The following is a 27,577-nucleotide window of genomic DNA, read 5'->3' as shown; positions in this document are numbered from 1 at the left end:
AACACACTAGGTGAAACCAGTTTGCACACACTACCCTGCAAGATCAAAGTCAAACAAGAATTCTGGGAACATACCGACCTAGCAGCCAAAGCCCTTCCAAAGCTGCCTTCCCCGTTTTGCCGAAGATTTTCCCCTGGCTGGAGCTTCTGGTGCTCTGGTTGTACCTTAGATGCCATTTCCTACGGAAGCTTCCTGACCCTCCCCATCACAAGCAGTCGTGCCTCCACAGGGAATCTGTCTGTCTCCCCAGAGGAGCACTGTCCACACACTGTGAGGGATGTAACCCAGGAGGCTCCTTTTGGCCTGGGTGCAGTGCTGGCTCAGGCCATGTGGGGGCAGCAGGGGTCACGGAGAACAGCACTGTATCTGGGTTACTGGGCAAACCCAGCCCAGTACCACCTAGGCCCAGACCTCTCAGGCCTTCCTGAGCCCCCAGATGTTGGGACGACTGTGAGAGGCATAGTAGGGACAGGGACTTCCAAGTGCCAGGGCTGAAGACCGGCTGTTCGGTCCACAGTGAGTCAGGGTTCTCGGCCCACAGGGTCCCTCTGATGTGGGGAGGGACTGCATTGGGAGGAAGTGTATAAGCTCCTTGACCGTTTGGGGATAGTACAACCCACCCCACCCACCCCTTCTCCCTTTAGAGTGGGCAGCCACACAAGTGTGTTAAACAGCTTTAATTTCGGCTTCTCGGCACAGTAAGAAATATTGCACATGATCAACATGTTTTGTTCTGGGGATAGGGACAAGGGTAGGGGGAATCACCTTCTTAGAAAGTACAACCCAAGTTGGGAGGGCAGAGGGGGTGGGGAGAGAACCCTCCCCATGCCTGTGGCAAAGTGCAGGAGCCCCCACCCCAAACTAACCTGAGTCCAGCCCCTCTGGGGAAAAAAGGGGTGCATGAACTCCCCCTACTCCACAGGCACCTCTCCCTGTGGCCCAAGGCCCGTGCTACCCTCCAGCTTGTAGCCCTCACATGAGCCATTTTGCATAAAGTACAAGTGAAAAGGTCTGAAGGTAACACACTCCAGGTTATATACAGGGGCTCCGTGGAGGCAGACTGTGCCCCTGCTTCCCCTCAGCTGCCCCCCGTCACAGGGAGAAAGCTGTGGGGGGACGGGGGATAGACAAGAGGAGCAGGCCTCATTCCGCCCCAAACTAGAAAGGACGAAATGGCTTTATTGGGGAGGAGGTAACCATCCTGCCCCCCCATTCCTGCCACCTACATACTGTCCATGTCCTGAGGGGGGTACTGTGGGTCCTGGGATCTTCTTGGGCCCCTCACCTGCCTGTGGCAGCTGTGGAGGGGCCAGGGGGTGGGGGGGAGGGCTGGGGGGGGCCCTCCCAGCCAGGCTGTCCAGGACCTGGCTCTGGGGGTGGAGGCAGTGGCGGGGCAGCCGAAGCTGTGCCAGAGTCCGAGCCAGGTGAGGTGGGGTCGGGGCCCCCAGCGGGGCTGGGAGTGGGGACAGGGGCAGCAGCAGTGCCAGTGGGGGGTGGTCCGGGGAGGGGGGCCTCAGCTCCAGGGGGCTGCTCCGTGGGAGTGGCCGCCTGCATGATCTTCTGGCGCACCTCTCGGATCTTCAACTGCAGACAGACCTTGGAGGGGAAGATGTCTGCGTAGCGTGCCTGGAAGGCTGCCGTGGCCTGGGCTGGGGACAGAAGGACGATGGGGGGCGGGGAGGGCAGGGTGAGATGAGCAGGCAGGTCCTCTTTAGGGGCCCCCCAAGACTCCAAGATACACTCACCCGATGGGAAGAAGCCATGGTCCTGGAAGAGCTGCATGACCAGGGCCCGGCGCTGGTCCAGGGTGCGCCGCAGCGAGGAGTATGGCACCTTCTCGTATTCCAGCTCCCCGAGCACATCCTCGGCTTCCGTACCTGGGAGCAGCACAGGGAGGACAGTCAAGGCTACGGCAGCAGCCTGCTCCCTGCCCCCGCCACCATCTGGATGTCTGTTCAGCCCTCACTGAATTCTGTAACACAGCAGAGTTCAGAGAAGGCACCTGCCTCTGGACCCCACCAGACCCTAAAACCCACCCTCCCATCCGTGACCGGCTGTCCTTCCCCATCACCACCGTGCATCTGTAACTCCATTGCCAAGACCCCGCCCTTCTTAAAGGTCCTAGGTCCCCCACAGCTCTGCCTGCCTCGGTGCCGGCACCTGTACGGTCAAAGGTGAAGATGTCCCCCTCGCACTTGGCACTCTTAGGGGTGTTGGGCTCTGAGCTGCAACTGGAGCGTCTCCTCATCTTGCGCTTGGGCGAGGTGGGGTCCTCGGGGGCCGAGTCCAGGTCTGTCCAACAGAAGCAGGCTCAGCGGAGGCAGCCCTGGTCTGCCCCCCACTTAACCCAGGTGCCCCACACTCGCCTACCGGTGGAGTTCTTCCTCTTCTTGCGGTAGGAGCCCAGGATGGCCCGGGGGGAGGTGGCCAGAGACTGCAGGGTAGGCGAAGGCAGCACCTCCTCAGGCCGGAACTCAGGCAGCTCAGCAAAGCGCTCTTCGAAGTCCACCTCTGACAGGACCCTGCTGGAGAGCCGGCGGGGTCACCTCCCCTGCCTGAGACGGCAGCTGCCTCCCTCTCCCTCCCGCCCTACACGCTCTGCCACGGAGCCCAGCCCATGCTCACTTGTCCACAGAGTCAAAGGTCTTCTTCAGGGGCGGGGGCCGCACCTTCACCTTCTTGCCGGTACCAGCCGCCTCCTTGCGCTCGGGGGTGTCCCCAGCTGCCCTCCCACTGCTGCCCTCGCTGCTGCTGCTGCTGCTACTGGGGGCTGGGGCCGGAGCTGGGGCCGGGCTGGGAGGGGTGGGAGGCTCCCCACGGCTCTCCAGGCCTAGCCCAGGGACTCGCCAGTCTGAAGATGAGCTGGGGAATTTGCTGGCCTGGGGTAGGGACGGCAGGGAGACGGAGGACACTGGATTCAGACTCACTGGGGCAAAACCTCGAACAGAGAGCTGGATGCCAACCACCCAAGATGTACAGCTCTGGAGAAGACCCAGCCATACAGACAAGCAAAAGGGACAGAAGAGCTCCCCTCCCCCAACACCCCCAACCCCTGCAAACAAGGACAGAGTTCAGGCAGGTGTGCAGGTAAGAAGGATGGAGCAGAAAAGCAAACAATGGACTGAGACGCCGAGCTGTGTGGCAGCACGATCTGCCTGGCCTGCTTCACACTTACCATGGTCTCCGGGCCCTTGGTGCCTGTCCGCTCCTCAGCAGGCGGGGGTGGTGGGGGGCTGCTCCGGGCTGTGGGAGCCCAGGTCTCTGGGGGCGGTGGAGGGGCTGGCGTTGTGGGCTGACCCTCAAGCTCAGACTCAGGGACAGGGGGCTCACGGGCTGGGCCAGGCTCCAAAGGCTGCCGGGATGCAGGGCCTGACCGCCCAGGGGCACCTGCCTCAAAGGAACCCACAGGAATGCTGGCGATGGCCGCCTTCACTTTCTGGGGGGCCTTGGGGGTAGGCCGCTGGGCCTTAGGGGCCACTAAGCTGTAGGTCATGGAGCCTGCTGGTGGAAAGAAGAGCATTTGCTGAGCCAGGCCTGTCTGGAGCCCACCTTCTGGGTCCTCCAAATCACCCCACCCTGGGTTGGCCTGACACCCACCTGTGGCATTAGGAAAAGGACTGGTAGGGGCCGGGGTGGCAGTGGCAGGGGCCGGTGGGCCCTTGGGCAGGATGGTGGCAGCAGGTGGGGTGGTGCTAGTAGCCACAGTGTAGACCAGGCCCGGGGGCGCCTGGGATGGCTGGGCCAGGGGTGCTGAGGAGGTGGGTGCAGGGCTGCCAGGGTAAAACGCCGTGATGACAGGACCTCCGGGGGCTGTGCAGGTGGGCGGCAGCTGGGGGCTGGGCACAGGTGACACGCCCACCTGGCCGGGAGCCAGCAGCGGGGCTTGGCCTGCAGAGACAAAGAGGAGAGGCGGGGGCCCCAGTTAGGGCCTGGGCCACCTCGGCACCACCCTGGGTCCCCAGCTCTTCCTGCCAGGCTGCCCCTCACCTGAAAGCAGGGGCTGCACGAAGGCGGGTCCGCTGGGCCCCAGTGAGGTGAAGCCTAGGGCTACCGAGCTCGTGGGCCCATACGAGGTGACTGTTCCAGCCTGGCTGGACGTAGGGCTGGTGCCCAGGGGCAACGCGTGCCCACCCGCCGACTGCACGTAGGTGATTCTGCCGCAAGGAGAGGAAGGGGGGAGTGAGGTAAGCTGGCCCCATCTCTGGGCTGGCCTCCAGGTGAGGGCTCAGCTGCCATTACCTGGTAGAGGAGGGCAGCAGGACCTTCTGAGGCTGCGAGGTGGGTCCGGAGAGCGTGGCTGGGCTGAGGGGCGGCACCAGGCCGCTGGGTGTGCTCACGGGCACTGGAGTCAGCTGGATGATCTGTGGGCAAGGGCACCCACAGGCTGAGGTGAGGTGGGGACCCAGAATGGGGCAGGGGAGGACCAAGACCTAGGAAGGTGGATCTCAGCAAAAACAGGGAACGCAAAATTTGGAATCCAGACAGAAAAGAACAAAGGAAAAGAAGACATCAAGCAGTACAAGACACAAAGAAAGAAGAAGATGCAGACGCCAAGGGCAAAATCAAGATGTACGTATATATTGAAGAAAAAGTCCTAAAAACAAAGTTCCAGACACAGACAAAAAGGGAGAAGAGGAAAAGTGACTGAAACAAAGGCACACACAGAAACCGTGGCACGGAAACCTACACCCAGGAGGGGAGGAATGAAGAACAGGTGGAGCCAGGATGCCCTTACCTTGCTGGGTGGCTGGGCACCATTCTGCACAGGTACTGAGAAAGGCGGGCTCACCAGGGGCAGTGGCTGGCCAGCCCCGCCACCCCGCACAGACATGCTAGGGGCCGCCAGGGGCACCAGTACCTTCCCGGGTAGCAGCTGGGCGGAGCCACCCGGGGGCGGGGCCTGCACAGGAGAGACTGACTGGGCTGCAAGAGAGAGAAGAAGTTACAAGAGAGCCAAACAGGCCTGAAGCCCCTCTCCTCCGCTGCTCAGCCCAGGCCTCACCTTTGGGGGGTGGGGCGGAGGGTACTGACTGCAGGATGGGGATGCCAGGAGTGGGTGCGGTGGCAGCCAGAACTTTGCCGTTGGTTGAGGTGCCCGGCGGGAGGGTGAAACGGATGCTGGTGGTGGGTGCGGGGCCGCCAGGAGCTGCTGCCTTAGTCCCAGGGGCTGGTGCCGGGGCAGGAGCCACCTGAAGCTGCTGGGGCAGCGTGGGCAGGATGTACTGCACCTGGGTGATTCCCCCAGCTTTGCCCAAGGCACCTGGCTGCAGGATGCCCAGGGGCACTGGCCCATTGGGACCACTCCCAGCACCTGCTCCTGAGCCTGTAGCGGCCCCACTGCCAGGGGCCCCCTGGGCTATGAACTGAACAGCAGGGGGTGCCGGGGCCCCATAACCAGGTGTGCCCACAAGCAGGTTGGTGACTGTGGCAGGAGCCTTCCCCACAGTGCCCAGTAGGGGCCCAGCCACCAGATGCGGGGCTGGCGAGGTGGCTGCTGCCGACTTCTTGTCCGAATACACTAAGCTTACACCCAGAGGGGAGCTCCCAGGTGCTCGGGACCCAGCGACTGGCTCAGTCCTGGCACCTGCTGTGTCACTTGGAGATGCCTCAGCCCGGCCAGAGGTGGGAAAGGGCTTAGAGGCGATGGGCACAGGAGTGCTACTGACAGGCCGCACCACGTTGGTGACCATGGTGGCAGCTGGGCGGGACAGGGGGGCTGCTGGGGCCCCATAGGCCAGTGATGGGGCTGGGGCTGAGGGCATGCGGGCTCCACTGCCTTCCCGTTCCTCCTTATTCGGGGGCAGGACCAGTGTCTGCAGGACACTTCCTCCCCCCCCAGGAGGTGCTGCAATGACCGAGGGGCCTGGTGGCTCCAGGCCCCCCACACTTTCAGGTCTCTTGCGCCGGAAGGTGGCAGGATCCGTTGAGAGGAACCGGGTGGCCTTGGAAGGTGTTACTGGGCCCCCTGCCCCAGGGAGTGGGGGCCGCAGTGGGCCTGCTGTGCTGCCCTGACCTGACTCCTGGGCCTTGAAGGTCCCTGAGCCCAGTGGGAAGGAGGTGGCAGCTGAGGCTGAGGAGGAGGCAGGTGAGGACGAGGAGGAGGATGGGGTGGGCCCATAGCCTTTGCCAAAGGCTGCAGGTGGATCCGGGGGCCCTGGGGGCTCAGGGTCCAGCGATGGGCGGCAGTGGGTAAAGGAAGAACGAATCACAGGCGAGAACACCTTCCGGCCAAAGCCCTGGGTGGAAGGAGGAGACACAACCACATCAAGGAAGCCCGGATACTCACACCCTGCCCATCCCTGTCTCGCCCGGCAGCAAGGCCAGCTGAAGGCCTCAATTCATCCAGGCCGTGACCCTATTCACCACGCGGCAAGTAGCTTGCCCTCTGTGGGCCTCAATCTCCCTGTGTCAATGCACACGAACAGATATTTCCTCTTCCTAGGAAGAGTGAGTGCTACCAGACAACACCAAGTTCCAAGCTCTCACCTTGCTGCCCTCTGGGTCCTCCCCAGAACTGTCTCCGCTCTCGCTGTCGGTCACTCGCTCCTTGCACTTGAGGTCAATGTCAGTGGTGCCGAAGCCATCGTCAGCTGAGGGAGCAGAGAGAACAGCACTGGCATAAAGGCTGGGTGCAGGACTACCCAGGAGGGACAGCATGGAGCCCAGGCTTTGCCCCAAGTCGGCAGTGAGTGTTGTCCATGAATGCTGTTCCTCAGCCTAAGGTGTGCCCACCTGCCCAATGGGGAAGCCTAAGAACATGCAAATAACACCACCTAACCCTGTGCCCGATGGCCTGGCCATCCATGCCCCAGTCTTCCCAGTTTCCTGCCTGGCCAGGAGCTCCCCGAGGGCAGGGCTGGGTTTACTCAGTAGAGCCTGAACTGAATATGCCTCCAATCATAAACAAAGAAAAGAGGGAGCCTGAGGCCTAGATCAAATCTCTACCCACCCCTCAAACCTCAGCCTGCTGTTCTCTGGGCAGGACTCTGGGCCCTGCCACTGCTCACCAATGACATCATCATCTCCCTCCTCCTCACAGATGACCATGCGTTCCTCATCACTGGTCATGTCCTCGCTGGCGGCACGCTGGGAACGGGAAGCCCGGGTGGGCAGCAGCGAGGGTCGCCCACTGGCCGCCAGGGCACCTCCCTCACCGGAGGCCGAGAAGGGGCCTGGAGTCCCATATTGGGTGGAAGGCTTTGTACCAGAATAGGATGCAGGGCCAGACACCATCTGCAGGGTAGGTACCGGGAGAGTTCAGAGGGGGGCATCACCTTGGGCAACCCTCCCTGCCCGTCTCCCCCACTCATCACACCTGAGTCAGTTCCTGTAGCGCCTGGCTATCTACTTCCCCACCATCCAGGCTGTGGACCCCACTGTGGGAGAAGGCTCGGGGCCGGGCCGAGCCAGGTCCCCCCACTGTGTGCAGACGCTCAGCCCCACACGAGCCACTCCCTGGAGCCTTGGTATCCGAGCTCAAGAGTGTCTGGGCTGCAACGGACAGGAGCTCCGAGGACACTGCAGAGTAGAAAGAGAAGAGTACTGCAGAGTCCAGAAGCCTTTTACCAGCCCTCAGACTGGCCAAGCCATTCACAAGTATTTCTAAATAATGGACAAGAAGAGTTTGGAAACCCCGGGCCACCTGGCAGAAAACAGATACCACCCACCAGCCCGGCATTTCCCAATGGATTTTGCCCTCTGGGATTGCAAGGAGCAAGCCCACTGCTCCCTGGGAGGCAGGCCTTCTTTGAGTACGAGACTGAAAACAAGTAATGTCGTGCTGCCTAGCTAATAACCAATGGCCGGTCTGAGCCTCCAACCCCTCATCTCAGAGAGAAAGGAGAGCCTCATCCTCAGAGAGCTGCAGGCCGGTGCTCACAGAATCACTCCAAAAAAGTGCCTCAGAATGGCACCATGCACACCAGACACGCTCAGTTGGGAGAAGTAGCCAATGAGGGGCTTCCAACTTTGGTTCTGGGAACCAGCCAAGCTGGAGCTGAGATTCTGGCTCCACCGTCTACTAGTTTCCTGTAACTTCCAGCGAGTGATTTTGCCTCCCTGAGCCTCAGTTTCCTCATCTACAAAGCGGGGCACAGCTTTCAAAATTAGAAATTACACTCTCCTTGACATGCACTACGTGCTCACGAACTGATAATGAGATTACTGTTTGGAAACTATCTCTCTCGACCTCCCTGGCTCCTTCACATAAAACAACTGCCAGTTTCTTTATGGATAAGGGTCCTCAAACAAAACGACAGGGCAGAGAAAGGCTTATGGGCCAGGGGTTGAGCAAAAAAGAGGGTAGTTGGCACCTCTCAGGGAGGGAGGTGACAGGGCAAGAGAGCCAAGGGGCTGACTGACCTCCAGGGGCAGCGGCAGTCCCCGTCTCTGACATGCTCCGCTCCCGAGTCTCTTTGTGCCCTCCTGCCAGCCCCAGGCTGGTGGGCTTGGCCTCTGAGCTGGACTTCTTCCTGTCCTTGTTGCACCACTTCCAGTCCGGGTGAGCCTTAAAGTGGGCCTCTTTCACCTGGCAGGAGAGAGCGGAGAGACCCTTCACTCACCCACCCCACCAGAGGAAGCTGGGAGGAGCCAGGAGGAAAAAGCGTTACCTGGAAGGCCAGGTCATGGTACTTCTGCTTCTCCTTGGGCCCCAGGGCGTACCACCACTCGCCCAGGATCTTGCTGACGGTCCGGTTGTCCTGGTTGGGGTGACGCTGGTGGACCAGGGCCCGGTGCCGCTTGCTGAAGATCATGAAGGCATTCATGGGCCGCCGAATATGGTCCTTCTCCCGCTGCAGCAGATACAGGCCCAAGTGGGATGGTTAAAACCAGGAGACAGGCTCGGGCAGCCACAGGGTGAGCTGGGGACAGGTAGAGAGGAGGCACCTTGTTGGGGCTGCGTCCATCCTTCTCCGAAGAGGAGTCTCGTTCCTTTGGCAGGGCACTGAGAGACTGGGTCCGGCGTTTCCCGGGTGGCAGGGGCAACTGGATCTCAGGAGACATGATGGAGAGGAAGCTGTGGTGGGAGCGGCAGGGACAGTGAGGGCCACATCTCCAGCCACTCCACCCATTAGCCCCAAGCCTCATGGCACTCACGCATCATCATGGTCACTCTCCGTCTCACTGTCCAGCCGGGGCTCTCCTGGAGGGCCAGGGGCCTCCTCCTCAGTGGTGGGAGGGGGACCCTTTCCAGGTTCCACCACCCCCAAAGTGTGGGGGGGTCCAGGCCCTGGGCTCTCAGGGCACGTGGCTCCAGGTGGCCGCCCAGGATCAGCATTCCCTGTCCCACCTGGTGGCTGCTCGTGAGCAACAGCCGCCGACTCAGCAGGTTCTAAGGGCAGAGAGGCAGATCAGAGGGCTCCCGGGCCATCTGGACCCTAACCCCATGCCACCCCATTTGTGGCCCCCCGTTCCTCACCTTTGCTCTGGTTGGAGGCCACTGGGTGGCTGGCAGGTTGCTGGGCCTCACTTGGTTGCACAGAGGGGTCGGGCTGGCTGGGGGCCAGGAAGGGGACTAAGGAGTGCCAGGGGAACACAGCAACAGAGCGAGGTTCCACGTTTGTCCACACTGTGGGAAGAAGCCAGCTAAGCTGTGCAGCAGGAGACCCGGGCCTTGACCCCCAACTCAAGCTCTTTTCCACCCTGGATGAGGTGGCTCCACTCCTCCTTTACACCCCCTTCCTCTATCCCAGAGCCTCGTGGGCTCCTGCGTGCGACATCACTCGAGAAAAACTCCTCCCTGAAAGGTTTCTAGGTTTATAAAAAAGAAAACAGAAGCTAGGAAGGGAAATAGGCCTCACACCCCACTCCCTCCCCCACCTCCACCAGCCCTGCCACCAGGGACCAGGCCAGAGGAATGACTGGCTCCTGTCACAAACCAGGCCATGTTTGACTGCCATCTCATACTCCCAAGGCCCCAAAACCTCAGCAGGGCTAGGAACCCTCCCCAGCCATGCTCCGTTCCCAGCACCCATGCTGGCATCTGACGGGGCCCCTCATCTTGGCCTCGCGCTCCCTTTCTCTTTCTTGAGAAGACCGTGGCTTGTTTTCCCTTTCTCTTCTCTGATACCCACAGAGCGGGGTATCAGGTCTTTCTCCTGGCCTCCCTCCCCCTAGTACAGACCCCAGGGAGCCAACCTGCCTTTCCGGGGCTAGACACAGGTGGCTCCGGCATCTCCCCCACCCCCTAACAAAATCTACTGCCCTCAAAGAGGCCTCCCAGCACCCCTTCCCTCTAAACCTCTCAGCTTATCTTGAATGTAGCATCTAGCCCCCTTGCCCAAAAAGAGGGGAGGGTGTGGTAAACTCCTTGGAAGAAAAGGCACAGACAATGGGGCAGACAAGAGAACTGTTACAGGTCTGTGCCCAAGGAAAGCAAAAATGCCAGGTGTTTTCTTGAGAATATGCACAGGAAGGCACTTCCCTGCCAGGAGGCCAGTCCTAGGGTTTCAACCTTCTGCCCCAGGACCTGGGTAGTAAGAGGGTAAGCACAGGGCCGGGACCCATCCCTGGCGGGACTCCTGGGGCAGGCCTGGGCTAGAAGTGGGCTTCCCTCTCACTGCTGGCTCCCTGGGGGAAGTGGAACCAGCAGAGGCCCCTGTGAGGGAAGACGATGAAGAGAGAAGGGAAACGCCCTAGCCTTGGTCTCCATCATTCCAGGCCTCCCCCTGATCCAGATCAATCTGACCTGGGGTGACCCCTCTATGCCTTCAAAAGCCTGGACTAAGAGAGCCACTGGCCTCGAGAACGGATTGTGCAAGGGGCTGACAAAAGACAAACTAGACACCATGTCAACAGAAGAGGGATAAGGAAGCCAACACCGGAGGAGGTCTCAAAACGCTCTGAGGACCCCATCCTTCATCCCTGGGGCACTGGGGACCCAAAAGCCTACTCGGTCCTCCAACCCCAAGGACCTGGACCTATCTATGCCCCTCTTCACTAGGATCTTTCTCATCAGGCTCATCATCCTCCTCTGCTGGGTGGGGAAGAAAGGGACCAGCAGACAATGGGGGAATAGTCCTTTGGTCCTGCCCCTCCTCAGTGCACTGCCCTCCAGGTTCCTGACTCTCTCTGTCTCCGCAAAGCATGCCACAAACACTCCAGCCCATCACTCAGTTCTAAGCAAACAGTGCTTCACTCACTTCTCAAGCCCTGTTCTTAGCCCCACTACTCGATCACAGTCCCTTCCCCCTCTCTTCCACACCTAGGGCCAGCAGGTCTCATGCCGCCCCTATTCTAATACACGCTCCCAAGCCAGTTACTCTGCACTCTTCACCTCCGGTGACAACGGACCTGTTCCACCCCATCATCCAAACACCCACAAGCTGTGCCCAGCTACTCCCCTCTCCTCACTCCCATCACTCCCGCTACACTCCCACCTGCCGTCACTAAACGCTTGGCCCAGCCAAGCTCTGTAACTTTCCCGTCACCCCTGTACTCTGCGTCTATCACTCTCATACTATACCCCTATCCCCGTTACTCCGCACTTAGCACCCCGACACCTTGACCCCGGCAGTCCCAGGGTCCAGGCGCTACTGACCGAACATGCCGAGGCCACGGGAGGCCGCGCCGGACGCGGGCACCAGGGGCCTGTGGGCTGAGTACATGGTCCGGCGCGGGGGGGCCCGGCCGGGGCTCGCGCCTCCTCAGCGGCCGCCGCCACTCCGCCCGCCGCCGGCTCCTCGGCCGTCGCCGCTCGGGCCCGGGGGGAGCCGGAGGCCGTCGCCGCATGCCCCCCCCCCCGCCGCCCCCCTCCGGCCGCCCCACGCGGGGGTCTCCGCCGGGCGCGCCTGCGCACAGCGTCGCCTGCCTCCCGCCGCCCGGGGGGCGGGGGAGGTCAGAGCGCGCCGGCCCCGCCCCGCCCCCCGGCGCGCGCGGGGGCCGTCACGGGGCGCGCGGCACAGGGGCCATCGGCGCCGCCCCCTCCCTCTCCCTCCTCCCGCGCGGTGCCCGGCGGGCGGGGCAGGCGGGGCGGGGCGCGGCGCGCGTGCGCGGGGGCGGCCCCCTCCCTTCGCTCGCTGGCTCGCTCCCTCCCTCCCTCGCAGCTCCGGCGGGTAACGGCTCTGGCCCCGCGCGCCCCGGCTGCCGGTGCCGCCGCCCCGCCTTTCCGGGCTCCGGGCCCGCGGCTCAGCGCCGGGTCGACCTTCGGCTCCGGGCGGGCAGACGGACCAGCGTGCGTGCGTCCGTGCGCTCCGAGCGAGCCCCGCGCAGAGGCACCGCCGCCTCCCCGCCCCGCCACTACTACGCGCTCCCCTCCCCCCGCCGCACCTCCCCCCGCCCCTTCCCCGCTTCCCCCGCGGCCTTCCGCGCAAGCCCGGCCCCCCGCGCGTGAGCCCATTGGCTGCCGCCGCCGCGCGCGGGTCAGGCCCCGCCGCGCCCGCCCCCATTGGCCGCCCCGGGGGAACGTCAGTCATATGCAAATAAGGGAAGGGCGGGGCGGGCTCCGGTTGGCCTCAAGCCGGCCCGGGGCGGGACCGCGGGAGGAGGGTGGCAGGGAGGGCGCACTGCAGTAAAGGCAGCGAGCCAGGGGGGCGGTTCGGGGCACCGCGCTGCGGAGGCCCCGGGGTTGTGTGTGGTGCTACGTGTGTCCAGTCCACGCGAAGAACACGCTCACGCGCGGCTTGGCCCGCCGGGGCGCGCACGGCGCCGCAGGACAGATGAACTGCGCGGTAGGGCTACTCAAGCCACCTCGAGCCCTCGCCAACTCACACCAGCCGACTCTCACCCCCACCACACACACACACACACACACACACACACACACACACACACACACACACACACCCCTCTCTCATAGAAAGACTTTTCCTGCCACACCCATTATCTCATACACACTCCACAGTCACATGTACCGTGGTCTTATACTCACACTGCCACACACGAAGTCGCACACCTCGAACACCTGTTCACATGTACCTCCCACACCCCCGGCCAATCACTCCCCATCCATCATCATACACACTCGTTCTCACCCATCCTCCACATCACCCATTGCATACACGCCTTGTCATACATGCTTCACCAACGCATATTCTCAATGCCAGCCCACATGAATCATCATACAAAAACATATCAAATAAGCAGTATCATCTCACACACCTCATCACAACCACTGTCCATCACACACACACCCCACATCCCTCCCACACAACCCCGCACACACTCTTCCATCTTCACACCCTCTCATGTGGCCTTCCTGGCACCTCCGATCCCGATGCAGGCTACCTCTCACAGATGCCACTGTACTGACCCCACACATTATATAAACTTACCCCAGTGAGGACTACCTCATTACCCTGTCCCATCAGGTATACAGAGTGCCATGGTCATTCATCATCATTCAGCTACACTGCCTGACACTTAGCAGCCACCTGGGACCCTCTAACTGACAGTGTAAGGCAGGGTGCCATGAGCATTACTGTGGGCTGGCCCTACCACTCTAGGCTGGGAGCCACCCCTTCCAGAAAAGGGCCAGGAGGAAGAAAGGAAACTAACACTGGGGCTGCAGTGTGTTGGGACCCGGTATGTATTATACTGTTCACTGAATCTTCACAGCCACTAGGGAGGTACACTTTATTATGCCCATTGTTCAGATGAGAAAATGAGGTTCAGAGAAACTGAATAAATTGTGCAAGATCATGCCTCCAGAACATAACAGCCCAGAGCTCCAAATCACCTGCTCTTTACTGAAAATTCAACCTGGGGGTGGACCCAGGCAGACATTCCCAGAGGTCGGGGAATATAGTAGCACAGTGATACAAAGAGAACTACACAACTTGGTGAACTATGAAAAGGTCAGAGAGCACACACAGAGACACAGGCAAGGGTCTGGGGCCCACCGGGGAGAGAGGCAGAGGTCTTGTGTCACCCAAGATGGCCCTGGGGTCACATCCAGTAGAGGCAGAGGCCTGGGGTCACACGTGGGCAGGTAAAGTTTGCACAGGCTCAGATGGACAAAAAATGGGCCCCTACACAGGTGGAGTCAGGGACAGGCACAAACAAAATCCTTTTCCCAGCCTATCCCATCCACTGACAGAGCTGAAGATATGGAAAAGGGGCAAAACTGGTAATCGGAGCCCAGAGGGGAAGGGAAGGTCCATAGCCCTCTGACCTCCAGAGACTGCAGGGCCAGACACTTGGCTGTGAGCCTGGAGGGGGCCACTGGAGGGACTATTAGGTGACTGCCCCCTCCTCCCTATGCAGCCCCAGACTCAGACCCTCCATTACCTCACTGCCCCAGGGACTGCAATGTGAGGCAGAAATCAAGGCTGAAATCAATGTGTCCCGCTATCTCCCCACCGCTGCCCCCTCCTCTCCCCACCGGTGAGTCACCTACTGGCAAATTAACCCCTTCCCTACTGCACTGCAGCCTGGGACACAGCTCAGAGAAACACTGCCCCCAGCTCCCCCACTTCTGTAGGGTGAGAAAAAGAGCCGAGGTCCTGGCACAGCAGGGAAAGAGGGCCCCACACATCTGGGAGGGTTGCACATCTGGTAGAAGACACAGTGCCCACATAGGAGGGATGGGAAGAGGCCCCTTACAGGGTAGGGTACAGCCAAGTGGGGGCCCAGCCTGGCAGGGAGGGGCCGGATTCCGGGCGGGAAGGGCCCCCCTGCCCTGGGCACTGGGCCAGCCCTATACTTAGCTTCCATTGTTCAGAGTGGAGGAACCCTGGGTGGGGGTGATTAGGGGTGGAGAAGAGAGAGCAGGTCCCAACCCCAGACAGCTCCATCTCTCCAGCCATCCCCAACCCTAACTGGGGCCTCCCTAATTGGAAAAGACTGAGGGGGTTTCCCAAACCAGGGCCCCAGCCCCATGTGAGTGGGGATGCAACACCACCCTTCGTTCAAGGCAGGTACTCAGGCAGAACTATGGTGCAGCCATCCCCTGCACCACCCCATTACCAATTCCACAAAAGGTTTGGCCCCAAACAGCCCCGCAGCACTACCCCACCCCCAGCCTGGGGACAGGGAGCCCAGACAGAGACACCAACTGCCACCCAGGGTGGCACAGGCTGAGGCCTGCCCAGAGGCCTGGGGCGTACAGCCAGGGATGCTGACAGACTGAGGGACAGGCAGACACACTCTGAACTCACCGGCCCATTTATTGAGCCCAAGAGGCACCACGCCCCTGTCGCCCGTGGCTCCCCACCCTGCTCTCCAGGCCTGGGTCCCCGCCTCGGCTCACCACCCCGGTGTCCCCAGCTCCCCTCACCCGCTCTCCACATACACACCCACCCACCCACCCACCCCGTGCGGCGTCGGCGACGGCCAGGGTTGCCTGGGGAACGAGCCCAGGATTGGGCTGGTGCGGCTCGGGAGGGATGGGGGCCTAAAAATAGCGCCGGGGTGAGTCAGTGTGAGTGGGGCTGGGGTAGGCAGGGGGACTAGGAGGGAAAGAGGCAGGCGAGAGGTGTGGGGGAGGGTCCCCAGGGATTGGGAGATGGACGGCATAGGACGGAGGGGGAATATGGATTTGGGGGTGGAAAGGGGCGGAGGGTGGGGGAGTGTACAGGCACCAGGACTTGAGAGGGCTGGTCGGCGCGGACTGGGGGAGGCGCCCCAACCCGGGCGGAGGAGGGGGCGCCGCCCTGCCTTCTCCTCCCCTCCCCGCGCTCACGAGATTTTCCACTCGCCGCCTGGCCCCCAGCCAGCCCCCGGCGGGCCCCACAAAGCCGCTTTGTGCTGGGAGGGCGGGCGGGCGCCCGGCCGGCCTGACACCCACGCGGGCCGCGGCGGGGCGCGGGCCAGCTGGCACCCGAGCTGTCTGCGTGGGGGGGGGGGGGGGGCGCCACCCAGCCCTAGGGCGCGGCCCCTTAGGGGTTAATGGCGCAACGACGAGGAAGGGGGGGAGGGTCTCGGCCAATCAGCGTCAGCAGGCGCGGAGGCGGCCAATGGGAAAGACCGAGGCCCCACGCCCGGGGCCTACCCCTGGGGCGCGGGTTCCCGCGCCCCTGGGTGCCGGCGGGGGCTGGGCGCGGCCCTCACGGGGTACCTGTCCGGATCTGCAAAGCCCCCGGTACACCCTGTTTCCCCGGCTGCTTCGCAAGAAAAAGGATCAGAGGAGAGTAGGATCTTGCAGTCAGGAGGTGGCACGGTTGGGATCTGAACCCAGGTCTGCCTGGCTTCACAATCAGCTTTTCTGCGGAAATGGGGAGACAGGGGTTCCCTAGCCCAGGCCCCCGTGGGGAGCGGGAACAGGGGACGGGGTGCGGGCGGAGGAGGCGGCGCGGCGGGCTAGGATCCAGCCGCCTGCGGTGCAGCCGCTGCCGCCGGTGGTAATGGAAGCCAGACGCCGTCGCCGCCGCTAATGCGCCTCCCTCCCGGCCACTAATGGAGCCATTAATGCCCGGGCGCCGGGGGCTCCGGGCCGCACCCCCTTCCCGCGCGCGCTGCGCATGCGCGCGCCGGCTACCCCCCGCCACTTGCCGCCCGCAGCCACCAGGAGGCAGCCTGACCCCTCACAGCGCCTGGTGCTGGGGTCTCTTCCACGAAGTCGCTTAAGATTAACTCCAACTACCTCAAAAAACGCCCCTTCCCTTCTCTCCCCTAAAGTCATCCAGTCTTCCCAGTATAGGCCTCCTTCCTCTCCAGGGCAGTCTCCAGGGATCTCTGACACCCAGATCTTAACCTTTTCCCTCTCCTACTCTAAACTTCTTGGCTCTTCACGGACTGGCATTCAAACCTAGCCTGGCTAGATGCGTGCTCCTTGGCACCTTTCTGCCAATCCTAGGCTCTAGTGTCAGCTCCAGCTTCAACCAGCCACTGAGAGGTCATGCACTTTCACCCCTCCTGGCCTTTGCTCCTATGGCTGCCTTGGCCAGGAACACCCTTCCCTTTCTTTCACTCTCCTAAAATCCACTCATTCCTCATGCTTCAGCTCAAAGGTCATTTCCAATGAGAAGCCTACCTGTACCTCCCTCATCACTCTGCATTGAGCCACAAAGTTGTCACTATCCTCTGGCTTCCCCAGACTCTGTACCTCCCAATGCTCTTTGCCTGAGCCTGCATCCATGTCTGCCTTCCCCACCCATTTCCCCCAGGGCTGCTCAGCTGGGGCCTGGTGGAGGGGAGGAGAGGCTTCTGATCAGAGAGATGGAGTTCACTGTTTGAGACAAAATGGAAATTCTGGTGGGCAGAATCTGGATTTGGGGAGTCAGGAGAACCTAGACTCCTCTTTGGGCCTCATTTTCCCCACCAGGCCAAGCATAGTTGGTGGGTACTGCCTGGTCTCTGAGGTCCCGTTCACTGGGGTATAGTATGTTGGGACTCCATTAAATGGAGATGGCACCAAATGTGTCTCCTGCAAGGCTTTGAGGGGGTGGCAAGGGTGGTCTGGGTCATGCCCTCTAGCAGGTGGGTGGGCACAGGAGCTGCTTTCCTGTTGTTCCCCCACAGCCGGATCTCCTAGCTTGGCCCATGCAGCCCCCGCCTTCCTGCCTGACTTGGGAACAGGTGCTCGAATGTAGATAGGTCTGCAGGAGGCTCCTGACACCTCTCAACACGTTTCAGAGACAGTGGTGGGCAGGAGGGGGCTCCCAGGCCTGTACAACCTCCCAACACTCCCCAAGAACGGAGTAAGGGACCTAGTACTTGGCACCTGTCCACTCACTTAAAGGGAGCACCCGATGTGCACAGAGTAGTGGTGAGGGGCTATGATGGGGGCAGCAAGTCTGTCTAAAGAGTGGGAGGAGGGCCAGGGGAAGCCCAGAGACACAGGATCCCAAGACAGGGGGCCAAAACAGAAGGTGGGACGAAAGCTCAGACAAGGACTGATGTCTAAGAGAGGGACAAACCAAGAAAGATATAGAGAGACAGACAGAGAGACAGAAGTCCAGTGAGAAAGACTCAGGCCCAGAAATAGAGAGCTACACAGACAGATGTAGGAACCCAAGGCAGAGACAGACAGACATACAGTGGCTCAAAGAGAGGCAGAACAGGCAGACAGAGGCCTAGAGAGGGGGCACTGCCTGTCAGTACAGCGAAGCCAGGCAGAAGCTGGGAGCTAGAAAGAAGGCCTTGCCAGGAATGGGGCTGAGACATCTGGCCTCCTGGGCTGGGGCTGCAGGCCCTGGGGCGGCTTCCTCTCCTGGGGAGCAGGCGGGAAGAGTCAGAGGGAGGTGGCAATGGCAGCTGGCTGGCCTGGCCACGCACAGAATGTGGAGAATGCCGGCCGCCTGCCCCGGCACGTCCCCCAGCGGAAGCAAATGCCTGGCGGGGGGCAGGAGCAGGCAAGCTGTCCCAGGCCGCCCCCTCACACCTGCTGCCCTGAGTGAGGGTCAGGCCTTGGCATGAGTGGGCAGAAAGGGACAGGACCACGGCCTCACTATGCCACCGGGCACGGTCTGCCCTTACCTAGGCCTCAGAGGGAAAAGGCCCCAGGTGCCTGCCTACCAAGGGCTTGGGGAGGCCTCTGGGAAAAGAACAAAAGAATCTGCTGGCTGGGAACCTGAGGGCAGCCTGGATACCTCAGCATGGGTGTTGTCAGAGAGGCGCTGCTCAGAACCGCCAGGACAGGCACTGGACAAGTTCTGACGACCAGATGGCCTGCAGCCTCCCTTCCCTGAACCTCGGTTTCCCGCCACCACCGCCCCCGCCCCCCCCCCCCCAACACCAGGCTGATAATCCTTTCTGCATAGCATCAGGTGGATTTGGTGAGATGGCCCAACGCCTAGGGCTGGGCACATGGTAAATGCTTAATAAGGAGTGGTTACTATTATCGTTATCGTTGTTACCGAGACTACTTAAGAGCCTGGGTTCTGGAGCTGCACAGGCTGGGTTCAAATCCTGGTTCTTCCTCTTCCTAGCTGGGTGACCTTGGGAAAATTACTTAACCTCTTGGGGTGCTCTTTCCTCCTCTGAACACTAGAAATAATAATGGTGCTGACCTCCTGGGGTGTTGTGAGGATTCAGTGAGTAAATGCTCAGCCGGCACTTAGCAGTGTACCATGCACACGCACGGGTGGTGCTTGAGAAATTAGGACTTCTGTAACTTCTGACAGTTAAGAGTGCTCTGATCTGGAGATTGGGAGACCTGGTCCAAGGCCCATTCCTGACCCTCCCTGGCTGGATGACCTTAATTAGGACTCTCCTGCCACTTTTCCTCATCTGGAAAAATGGCGGCAAGTAATCCTGCCGGGACTGCCCTCGGGTTACCACCATCAGTGCCACCCCTCCCCTTGCAGCAGCAGTCAGGGTCACATGACCCAATGCTATGAAGGCAATGTTGGGGGCCGTAAGCATGTGGGGGGGGGGTGAGGGGGATAGTTAGAGTCCTTCTGCTTCACTCTCTTCATGTGGCTAAGGACAGAAATCCCTGCTGTGCTCACTTCTGTGGAATCTTGCTCCTGTCAACGACAGTAACAAATATAAAAGATGCTGGGGCAGGGCAAAAATACACAACTCATAACCTCAGTATATGAGCATGAGGGGCAAGCATAGCCCCTGTGTCCCTGTGCTCTGGGTCTGGACTGGAGCTCCATGAGGTCAGGGCCTGGGTTCCTTCCTGCAACAGCCTTTGCTGCAGTCCCAGCTCCCACCCAGATCCCCACCCCGACCTCCTTCCTCCCTGGTCCCCCTGCCTCTGGTCTCAGGCACTGGAATTCACCGTCCACGGTCAGCCACAGTCAGATCGGCTCAAAACCTTCCATGGCTCCCTAGTGCCCTCAGGATAAAGTTCACAAGTCTCCTAAGAGCCCTCAATGATCTGACCCTTGCTGATGAATATAGCTGCACATCCCCACACTCACCTATCCTCTAAAGCCCTTGACTTCGCAGATTCTACTTCCCTCAAATACTCACTTTGGCCTCAAGGCCTTTGCCCAAACTCTTCCCTTTGCCTGAAGGTCCCCCTTGCCAGGCTCACTTAGAACACCCTGCATATCTCACTTTAGAGACCCTGGCCCTTTCTGCAAGAAGCCCTCCCTGACTTCCCATAGCCTCCTAGCCTTCCCCCACCTCAGCTTTAACCACTCTGGATGCTCACTGTCTGAGGACAGATCTGTCTATTCCAGGGACTGTGAACCCTGTGAGGGCAGGGCTATGTCCTCAGCACCAACCAGCACAAGGCCAGGCACAATGGCACAGATTGTCAACAGCGGATTAATAAAAAAGTAAGTAAGAAGAGGGTAGGGAAGGGGCTGGTGACTGGTCACCCTCCCTGACAGTTGCTCTGACAAGGGTCAACCTGGCCTGGCCTCTGGCTCTCTGGCACAGTCTCAGAAGTGTCACTCTCCCTGCCTCTGGCCTCAGCCCTCTGGCCACCCTGGCTTTTCTGAGCTGTGCTCCTCTGGCCTTGGAGTCTTCCCGTCGGCCTCCTAGGAGGCTCTTCCACCCCATGGTTGCTGGTTCCAACTCATCCTTCAACTCTTGGCTTACATGCCCTTTCCTGAGGGCAGCCAGACTAGATTTCACACCTGGAGGCCTGCCCAGCACACCCCAGCTCCCCTCCATGGCACTGGCCGCACCAGTGATATTTACTGGGCACAGGCGTGAAGAGGAGGGCTCCCGTCCTGATCCTGCCACCCTGAGGCAGAAGGCCCTGTTGGAGCCTCCGTCTTCCCATCTGTAACCCAGCACTATAGCCGAGCAGGGATGAACTAGCCTGCCTGGCTTTGAAGGCTGGTTCCAGGATTTGCTAGCCATGTGACCCAGGGCAAGTTAGTGACCTGGCCTCAGTTTCCTCTAAAGGAGCATAATCATAGCACCCACCTGTTAGGGTTATGAAGACTAAAGGAGCTAATATTTCAAAAGGGCTTAAAACAGGCCCCAGTAGGGGCGCCTGGGTGGCGCAGTCGGTTAAGCGTCCGACTTCAGCCAGGTCACGATCTCATGGTCCGTGAGTTCGAGCCCCGCATCGGGCTCTGGGCTGATGGCTCGGAGCCTGGAGCCTGCTTCTGATTCTGTGTCTCCCTCTCTCTCTGCCCCTCCCCCATTCATGCTCTGTCTCTCTCTGTCCCAAAAATAAATAAAAAACGTTGAAAAAAAAATTAAAAAAAAAAAAAAAAAAAAAACAGGCCCCAGTACATTACAAGGTGGATGGGAGGGCTCGGCGAGATAACGCACACGCAATACTTAACGTGGTGATGCCCCCACCAGTCCAGTCCTCCAGACATGGGAGCTGTCATCACAATTATCACCTCTGTTACTCTGTTACCCCATCAGGATTGTGGCGGCCTGGCTCCAAAGACTCAGGAAAGGTTTGGTGACTGACAGACCCCTGAGGATGCATTCCCAGCAGGAGGCCTCTGGAAACACTGCACTAGCCTTCAAAGTCCAGTCCCTTGCCCACGTTAATTCCCACTGAAACATCTATGCAGAGAGGAGGCTAATCTCCCCTTAAGCCCCTCTCCAGGTGGGGAGCTCACCTCTCCCGAGAGCCAGTTTGCAAGTGGCCCTGTTCAAAATGAGCCCTCACCCAGCCCGCCCATCCACATCTCTTACCTGTCCCAGGCCGGCCCATGATGACTTCCTTTTTGGGGGCAGGATGGCTGGTGTAGCTGCTGGGCACCAGGACGGGCAATAGGGCAGCAGGTGAGGGATGGAAGGCCACCGGCTGGAAGGGTGAAGAAGCCAGGCCAAAGGTGGGCATCGGCTGGGCCACAGCAGTCGGCGCGGCTGGAGGCACGGTGATGGGCACGGGGGCTGGCAGAGGCGGGGGCAGGCCAGGCTTCCCACTGGCCACCCCAGGGGGCACTGGGGTCTCTCGGCAACCCCGCCCAGGTCCCGCTGCCCGAGCCTCACCAGCAGTGCCCACCTCCCCTGGAAATTTGGAGGGCAGCGGCACGTCGGGGTTGCGAACGATGACGGGTGAGTCCCGCTGCACGGCAGGAACCCTGCGCACAGAAGGCCCAGGATCCGAGGTCAGGCCGGCAGGTGGGGGCAACAGCAGCAATGGCGAGGGCTGGCGGGAGCGGGAAAAGGGCACGGCGGGTGACACAGCCCGGAAGCCAGCCGGTGTGGAGGGTGTAGGTGTGTGAGACACCGAGTCCACACCAGAGTCTAGGTTGTCGCTCTTGGGGAAGTCTGGGGTGGCTCCTCCGCCCCCTGCGCCAGGGGCCCCCAGTGCCCCCGGGTGGGGCAGCAGCTCTGTCTTCCTCCGCCCAGGGCTGATGGGCACGGTGAAGGTCAGGTTGGTCTGGAAGGTGGGTAGGATGCCAGAAGAATGGCGCTCTCTGGGGGCGGGCGGTGGGGGGTGGGGGCCCAGGTCTGGTGGCGTCAGCACTCCTGCCTTCGGGGTGCTGGCACTTAGGTGGCGGCTGCGAACAGCAGTGCGTTGGATGACCGGTGAGGCGTTGATGGGGCTGAAGTTGGCAGGGCGGAAGCCAAAGAGCGGTGAAGGGGAGGGTGATGGGGCAGGTGAGAAGGGCGACTGTGTAGAGACTGGAGAGAAGGAGGGTGTGCCCGAGCGGGAGCTGCCCAAGGACACAAGCATCACAGCCGCCTCACACTCATCGAACTCAAAGCGTGACAGGTCAGCAGGAGCCACCAGGCGTGGGCGTGAGTCCCCACGGGCCGCCACACTGCTGGCCTCACTGTCCCGCGATGTTTCGTCACCCCAGTCAAACTCGGTGCTGCCCTCGCGTGCTGCCACGCCTGCCGGCCGCCCAGCCCCACCTGGGCCACTGTCCGCCAGGCCCTCCATCTCCTTGGTTCGCATGGACAGGTGGCGCGAGCAGTAGCCCCGCCGCTGCGACTCCTTCATGCAGCCGTCTCGAGAGCACAGCCGCCGCCACTGCTTGCCATTGAATTTCTTGCGGATTCCGTTGGGTGTGCAGACCACGTCGCCCTTCTTGTACTTCTGCTGGGCAGCTGTCAACGGTGTGTGGGCCCGGGCGGCTGGCGCAGCCCCCTTCTCCAGAGAGGCCACGCTGCTGCTACGGCTGCCGCCCTGGCTTCCCTCCTGGCAGGGCGAGGGCTGCTCCCCAGGGCGGCCTGGGCCTGCAAAAGCCGGTGACTTGGGTGGCGGTGACAGGAGCTGGGGCGGGGGCAGTGGGAGCAGGGCCGGAGTGCCCAGGGCTGGCGGGTGCTTCTCCTCGCCCTCCTCACAAGACCCCAGGTTGCCACCAAAGCTGATCTTAGAGACCTCAGCATCCTCAGGCTGCTTGGGGTCCAGGGCAGCAGGGCAGGGTGGCAGGGTACCCCCTGGCTCAGCCTGCTCCTCCTCGGGGCCCGCGGGGGGCTTCCTCGGCAGGGCCTCGGGTTCCCAGGGGGGCCGCAGCAGGCGGAGGCTGGAGCGGGCCACCCACACGGCCTCCTCGGGCTCACGGTGTGGCAGCTGTGGGGGCTGTGGCAGGGTGGCTGGTGGGCCCGGCTGGGAGTTGGGGCCAGGGCTGAGGCGGACCTTGTAGGAAGCTGGCTTGGTGGCCACTTCCACCACCACACCTTCACGGTAGGCAGCCACACCAGGCTCCACACAGGTACACACGGCCGTGCCCACCGCCAGGGCGCCCGGTGGCGGCGTGGCATCCAAGACCACATCTACACCGCCGCCAGGTGCCCCCTCGTAGAACGTCAGGGCCCGGTCCCCAGGGAACTGTACCCCTAGGTCCTGGCTTCGGCGCACCTGGCGCACCACGGCCGGCAGGAAGAGGCCATCTCCACGCCGAGCCAGCACCCGCTGGGACCTCAGCTGCCGCAAGTCATATCCACCACTGGTTCCACTTGGGGGCCAGGGACCTGGCCCACAGGCTTCGGCTGGCTCATCCTCCAGATCAGCTGAGTGCTCGCTGGCCGTGTCGGTGGAAGAGGAACGGGTGGAGGTGGGTGGCCGTGGAGGTACACCCAGGGTGCCGGCCTCCTCAGGGGTCCGTGCCCGCTCTTCAGGGGCCCCAGCCGCCCCAATGCTACCGCTGCCAGCTCCATGCTCCTCCACATACTTCTTCTTGGGCGCTCGAGACTTGAACGTGGCCGTCTTACGGCTGAGTGAGGGCTCCCAGCGGCTTGCCTCCCCCTCTACCTTGGGGTCCTCGGCTGGGCCTGGGGCTGCCGAGTCGTCAGGATGCAGCTCCGGGAGCAGCCCCTCAGCCCCAGGGCCCCGCTCAGACTCCTCCTCCTCACCCTCCTCAGCCTCTTCTGGCCCCGGAGGCTGCTGCTGCTGCTGCTGTGCCTCATCGTCTTCCTCCTCTGGCTTGTCGCCCTCCCCGGCCCCTCGCCGTCTCAGGGCCTTGGCCCGGGTGGCTGGTGGGGACTTGCCACCACTGCCAGAACCTGGGAGGCCGGCACATGCCTTCTTCATTGGCTTCATCTTTTGTCCACCTGCAGATGGGAAGGCAGACAGGGATCATCGGGAGCAACTCAGGAAGTCCCCAGACCCAGTGTCCCCCAAGACTTCCCACTTGCTGAGGCCACTGCCTCAACTCCATGAGGCCCAAAGCCTCTTTCCTGGCTGTCCTCAACTCGTGTGGGCCCCTGACTGGCACCCATGTCCCCTGAGTTATATGCTCTGGCTGCTTGGGGACACTTACACATATCTGCTCTCTCTACAGAGGCCACAGCCGGTGTGTGCACACCCTGTAACTGCCCGAGGGGACACAAGAAGCAGTAACAGTTCACGCCTGTACAGCACTCACTCTGCGCCAAGCCATGGGCCAAACTTGATTTTATTAACCCATTTCATCCTCATGACAGTCCTAAAAGGCAGGTGCTACTAATGGCCCTACTTGAGGAAACCGAGGCACAGAGAGCTCAAGCAACTTGCTCAAATTCATCCAGCTAGGAAATGGCAGGGCTAGGGTCTGAACCCAGGCAATCTGGTGGCTCCCGAGTCTGTGCTCCTAACCATTTCAGTGTGCCGCCTGTCACATGATCCAGAGGGCACGCTTCCTTGCACTGTCACTGTCCAGAAAGCACACACACTCATACACACACATGCACAGGAACACAGTCACAGAAAAGGAGGTGACTGGGCTGTGATGTGAGCCTCTCTCCTCCCCCACCCCCACCCCTCTGAGCAGCCTGGCATGGCCAGACATTGTGGGAAGGAGTAGGCAGCTGAAAGTCCTGAGGGACGGCTGCCCACTCTTCTCTGCACCCCGGGCCTGCCAGGTATAGCCATCTCCCCAGATCCTGGCAGGGAGCAGGCAGGGGCACGTCTGGGGCAAGAGCTTATCCCCAGTGCTGCCACGGGGCCGTGCATGAGCACACGCACGCGCACAGAGACACACACAGAGGCACACACACACGTCATCACACAGTGGGACACAGAGCTACACCCCAGGGTTTCGCTGTCCCACTGGATGGGAGCCTGCCCCTCCCCCCACAGCACCCAGCGTGATACCAGCAAGCCCAGCCCCCCTTCTGGCCTGCACGCATCCCCCGCCCTCACTGGGCTGCCTCTGGCAGGGTGGCTGAGCTGGCCGGGCCCCCTGGGGCCCCCAAATATGCCCTCCGACTCCAGGTGGGGTAAGTGGGAGAAGGTCAAAGAGAGCAGGGCAAGCCCAGCAGGCCAACCTCACCCACTTCCTGAACAGTCATTACTGCCCGCCCCCTTTCAAGCTGCCCTGAGAAAAGAAAAGGGAAAAAACTTTACTCTGAAGTGACTAAGAGAACCTGAGAGGCCAAAAGGGGGCCTCTGGGAGGGTGGGGGGAGTCCAGGACCATAACTCAAACACAATCAGAGACACCCCTGACTCAGTCTTCAAGCTCCCCCAGGACCCCTGATCTTGTGTTCTCCTACTTGGGGCCTGCTCCTCCTGTGGACCCTGCAAACCCTGCCTGCTCCTTCTCTGGGCCAAACCTGGGGTCCTCACAGGCAGAGTCCGTAGGGCCCGGGGCTTCTCACACTGGGGCAGGCATTCAGGTGCCCAGGACTTGGGCGGCTGCCACCACCTTCTCCCCACTGACCCGCTGGGCCACCGTCCTGGGGACTGAGATGCGGCCCCAGTCCTGCCCAAACACAAACCTTTGCATACCCCACCCAGGGCCTACAACCATACCGCCTGGCACCCTTGGACCTTGCTGCCTGGTCCAGTCTCTTCACCCCAGAAGCCAAACCTTTTTCTTTCCCCTGGGGCCTCCTCTCTTCCTGTCCACCCCACTTTGGATAACTCCCACCCAAGGCCCTGTGGGCCCTCACCTCCTTCAGAATCTGAGCAGTAACTCCTGAAGCCCAGGCAGGCCCAGGCTCTGGTTCTTCAGGGTCTCATGCCCTCTGCTCCCATCAGCCCTCCTGGCACTAGCTTCTCTGCCACTCTCTCTGCCATCCTGTCACCACCTCTACCTCTGCCTCTCTCCTCACAGGCCCTAGCCCCCCTCCTCAGTCACCCTCTCCTTGTCACCCTCATCTATCTTTGTCACCTCTTCCTCCCAGTCACTCTCCGGTCAGCCATCTCTGGACCTGTCACCTTTTCTCTCCATCACCTCTCCTTGTCACCCCTCCAACTCTGTCCCCTCCCTCTCCCTTGTCACCCTGATCTAGTCCTGTCACCCCTCCATTCCTGTTACCCATTCTCTACCCACCATCCCCTCTCCGTCACCCCTTTTCTAGCACTCTTCCTACCCACCACTTCATCCACTCTATCCCCCTTTCCCACCATCCAAATCACCTTTTTTCCTCTGTACCCCCTCCCCGTCCCTGCCACCTGTCCCCTCTCGGCCCCCAGCACCCCAAATCCCCCCTGCCCGTGTCAGCCCTGGCCCCGCCCCTCACCTCGGGCTCGGCGGGGTTTCGGGGCGGGGGGCCGTGGCCCCGGCTCGGTCCGGTCCGGTCCCTCCCCGCCCCCCCTCCGGCTCTCCCTCTCGATTCTCCCTTTTTTTTTTTACTCCAACACACAAAATGGTGAATGGACCTGCAACAGCTGGAGCAGCCAGCCAATCACCGGCCACAACCCCGCTGACCGGCGCCGTCCTAGACCAATAGACATTCGCAGCTCAGTCGGCTCCGCCTCTCCACGACGAGCGACATTCGCCAAGGCCAATCCCGCCCACCCGGCAGCGCCAGGGGGAGGGGCCAAAGTCCAAGACCGGCCTCCCTCTGGGACCGACACCAACCTGAGCCTACGACCGCCTGATCTGCCTAGGGCCCTTCCCCACAACAAGTGATGGACTTCAGCCTTGGCCAATTGCAGGCCGTCTTAGTGCAGACTGACGAATACAGTACCCAGTCGCCCTGCACTCTAGGCCGGAACCCAGCCTCTGTGAGGGACAGTAGCCAATGAAGTGCAAGAAGGAAGGGCTTAGGGATAGGCTGTCCAATAAGCAGGCTTGGAAGGCGTGGCCTGAGCGTTTGTTGACCGGCTCGTCGCAATTCCTGCTGGGAATGGTAGTCTTCTTACGTCTCCGGCCCATAGTCGATAGTACAAAGCAGACTACAACTCCCATGTGACAGAGTGCTGTAGCACCAAAGAACCCGGGCGAGGAGAAAAAGTCGGACAGGGCAGTTCCTGTAAGTCTCACTGCACACCAGGAGCATCTTAGACCCAGGGCCCCGACTCACCCCGATTCCCGGCTCTGGCGTCGCCAGTGGCTCCTCTCAGTGGCGGCGGTAGCGGCACGAGGGGGAGGTGCGAGGAGCAGCCAACCGCCACCCGCAAGCCCCGCAGCCAATCAGCAGCGGGCGGGGCGGTGCAATGACCTCACC

The 27,577-nt window shown here is 61.4% G+C and overlaps 1 protein-coding gene across 7 annotated transcripts; it reads right to left on the bottom strand.

Moving 5' to 3' along the window:
• Positions 1–662: 662 nt before the first annotated feature.
• CIC (capicua transcriptional repressor) lies at positions 663–27,577 on the bottom strand. 7 transcript variants are annotated; one of them, XM_019819484.3, is made up of 21 exons: positions 27,434–27,577; positions 21,442–24,255; positions 9,419–9,568; positions 9,097–9,331; positions 8,887–9,016; positions 8,610–8,792; positions 8,362–8,527; positions 7,316–7,518; positions 7,008–7,233; positions 6,487–6,590; positions 5,003–6,236; positions 4,736–4,923; positions 4,240–4,361; positions 3,988–4,154; positions 3,598–3,888; positions 3,176–3,501; positions 2,626–2,879; positions 2,371–2,525; positions 2,161–2,292; positions 1,746–1,877; positions 663–1,649 (listed from the first exon to the last, which is right to left on the bottom strand). In XM_019819484.3, the coding sequence occupies exons 2-21, from the start codon at positions 24,242–24,244 to the stop codon at positions 1,282–1,284; spliced, it is 7,569 nt and encodes a 2,522-aa protein (XP_019675043.2). In that variant the 5' UTR covers positions 24,245–24,255; positions 27,434–27,577; the 3' UTR covers positions 663–1,281. The 7 variants fall into 7 exon arrangements, with proteins under 7 accessions (XP_019675043.2, XP_044902403.1, XP_044902402.1 ...); XM_045046468.1 differs by having other exon boundaries at positions 2,371–2,522; XM_045046467.1 differs by having other exon boundaries at positions 3,176–3,498; positions 27,434–27,576.

Source organism: Felis catus, chromosome E2 (assembly GCF_018350175.1).
Source record: "Felis catus isolate Fca126 chromosome E2, F.catus_Fca126_mat1.0, whole genome shotgun sequence".
Taxonomy (NCBI): domain Eukaryota; kingdom Metazoa; phylum Chordata; class Mammalia; order Carnivora; family Felidae; genus Felis; species Felis catus.
The sequence above is the reverse complement of the archived record's forward strand: the minus strand, read 5'-3'. Positions and strand labels throughout refer to the sequence as shown.

Excerpts from the sequence above, each read along its gene's own strand:
- CIC (XM_019819484.3), bottom strand. The coding sequence starts at position 24,244 with ATGAAGCCAATGAAGAAGGCATGTGCCGGCCTCCCAGGTTCTGGCAGT. Across the intron at positions 8,793-8,886 it reads ATGGACGCAGCCCCAACAAG|CGGGAGAAGGACCATATTCG; the intron begins GTGCCTCCTCTC and ends TATCTGCTGCAG. Across the intron at positions 2,880-3,175 it reads CCAAGGGCCCGGAGACCATG|GCCAGCAAATTCCCCAGCTC; the intron begins GTAAGTGTGAAG and ends TCCCTACCCCAG.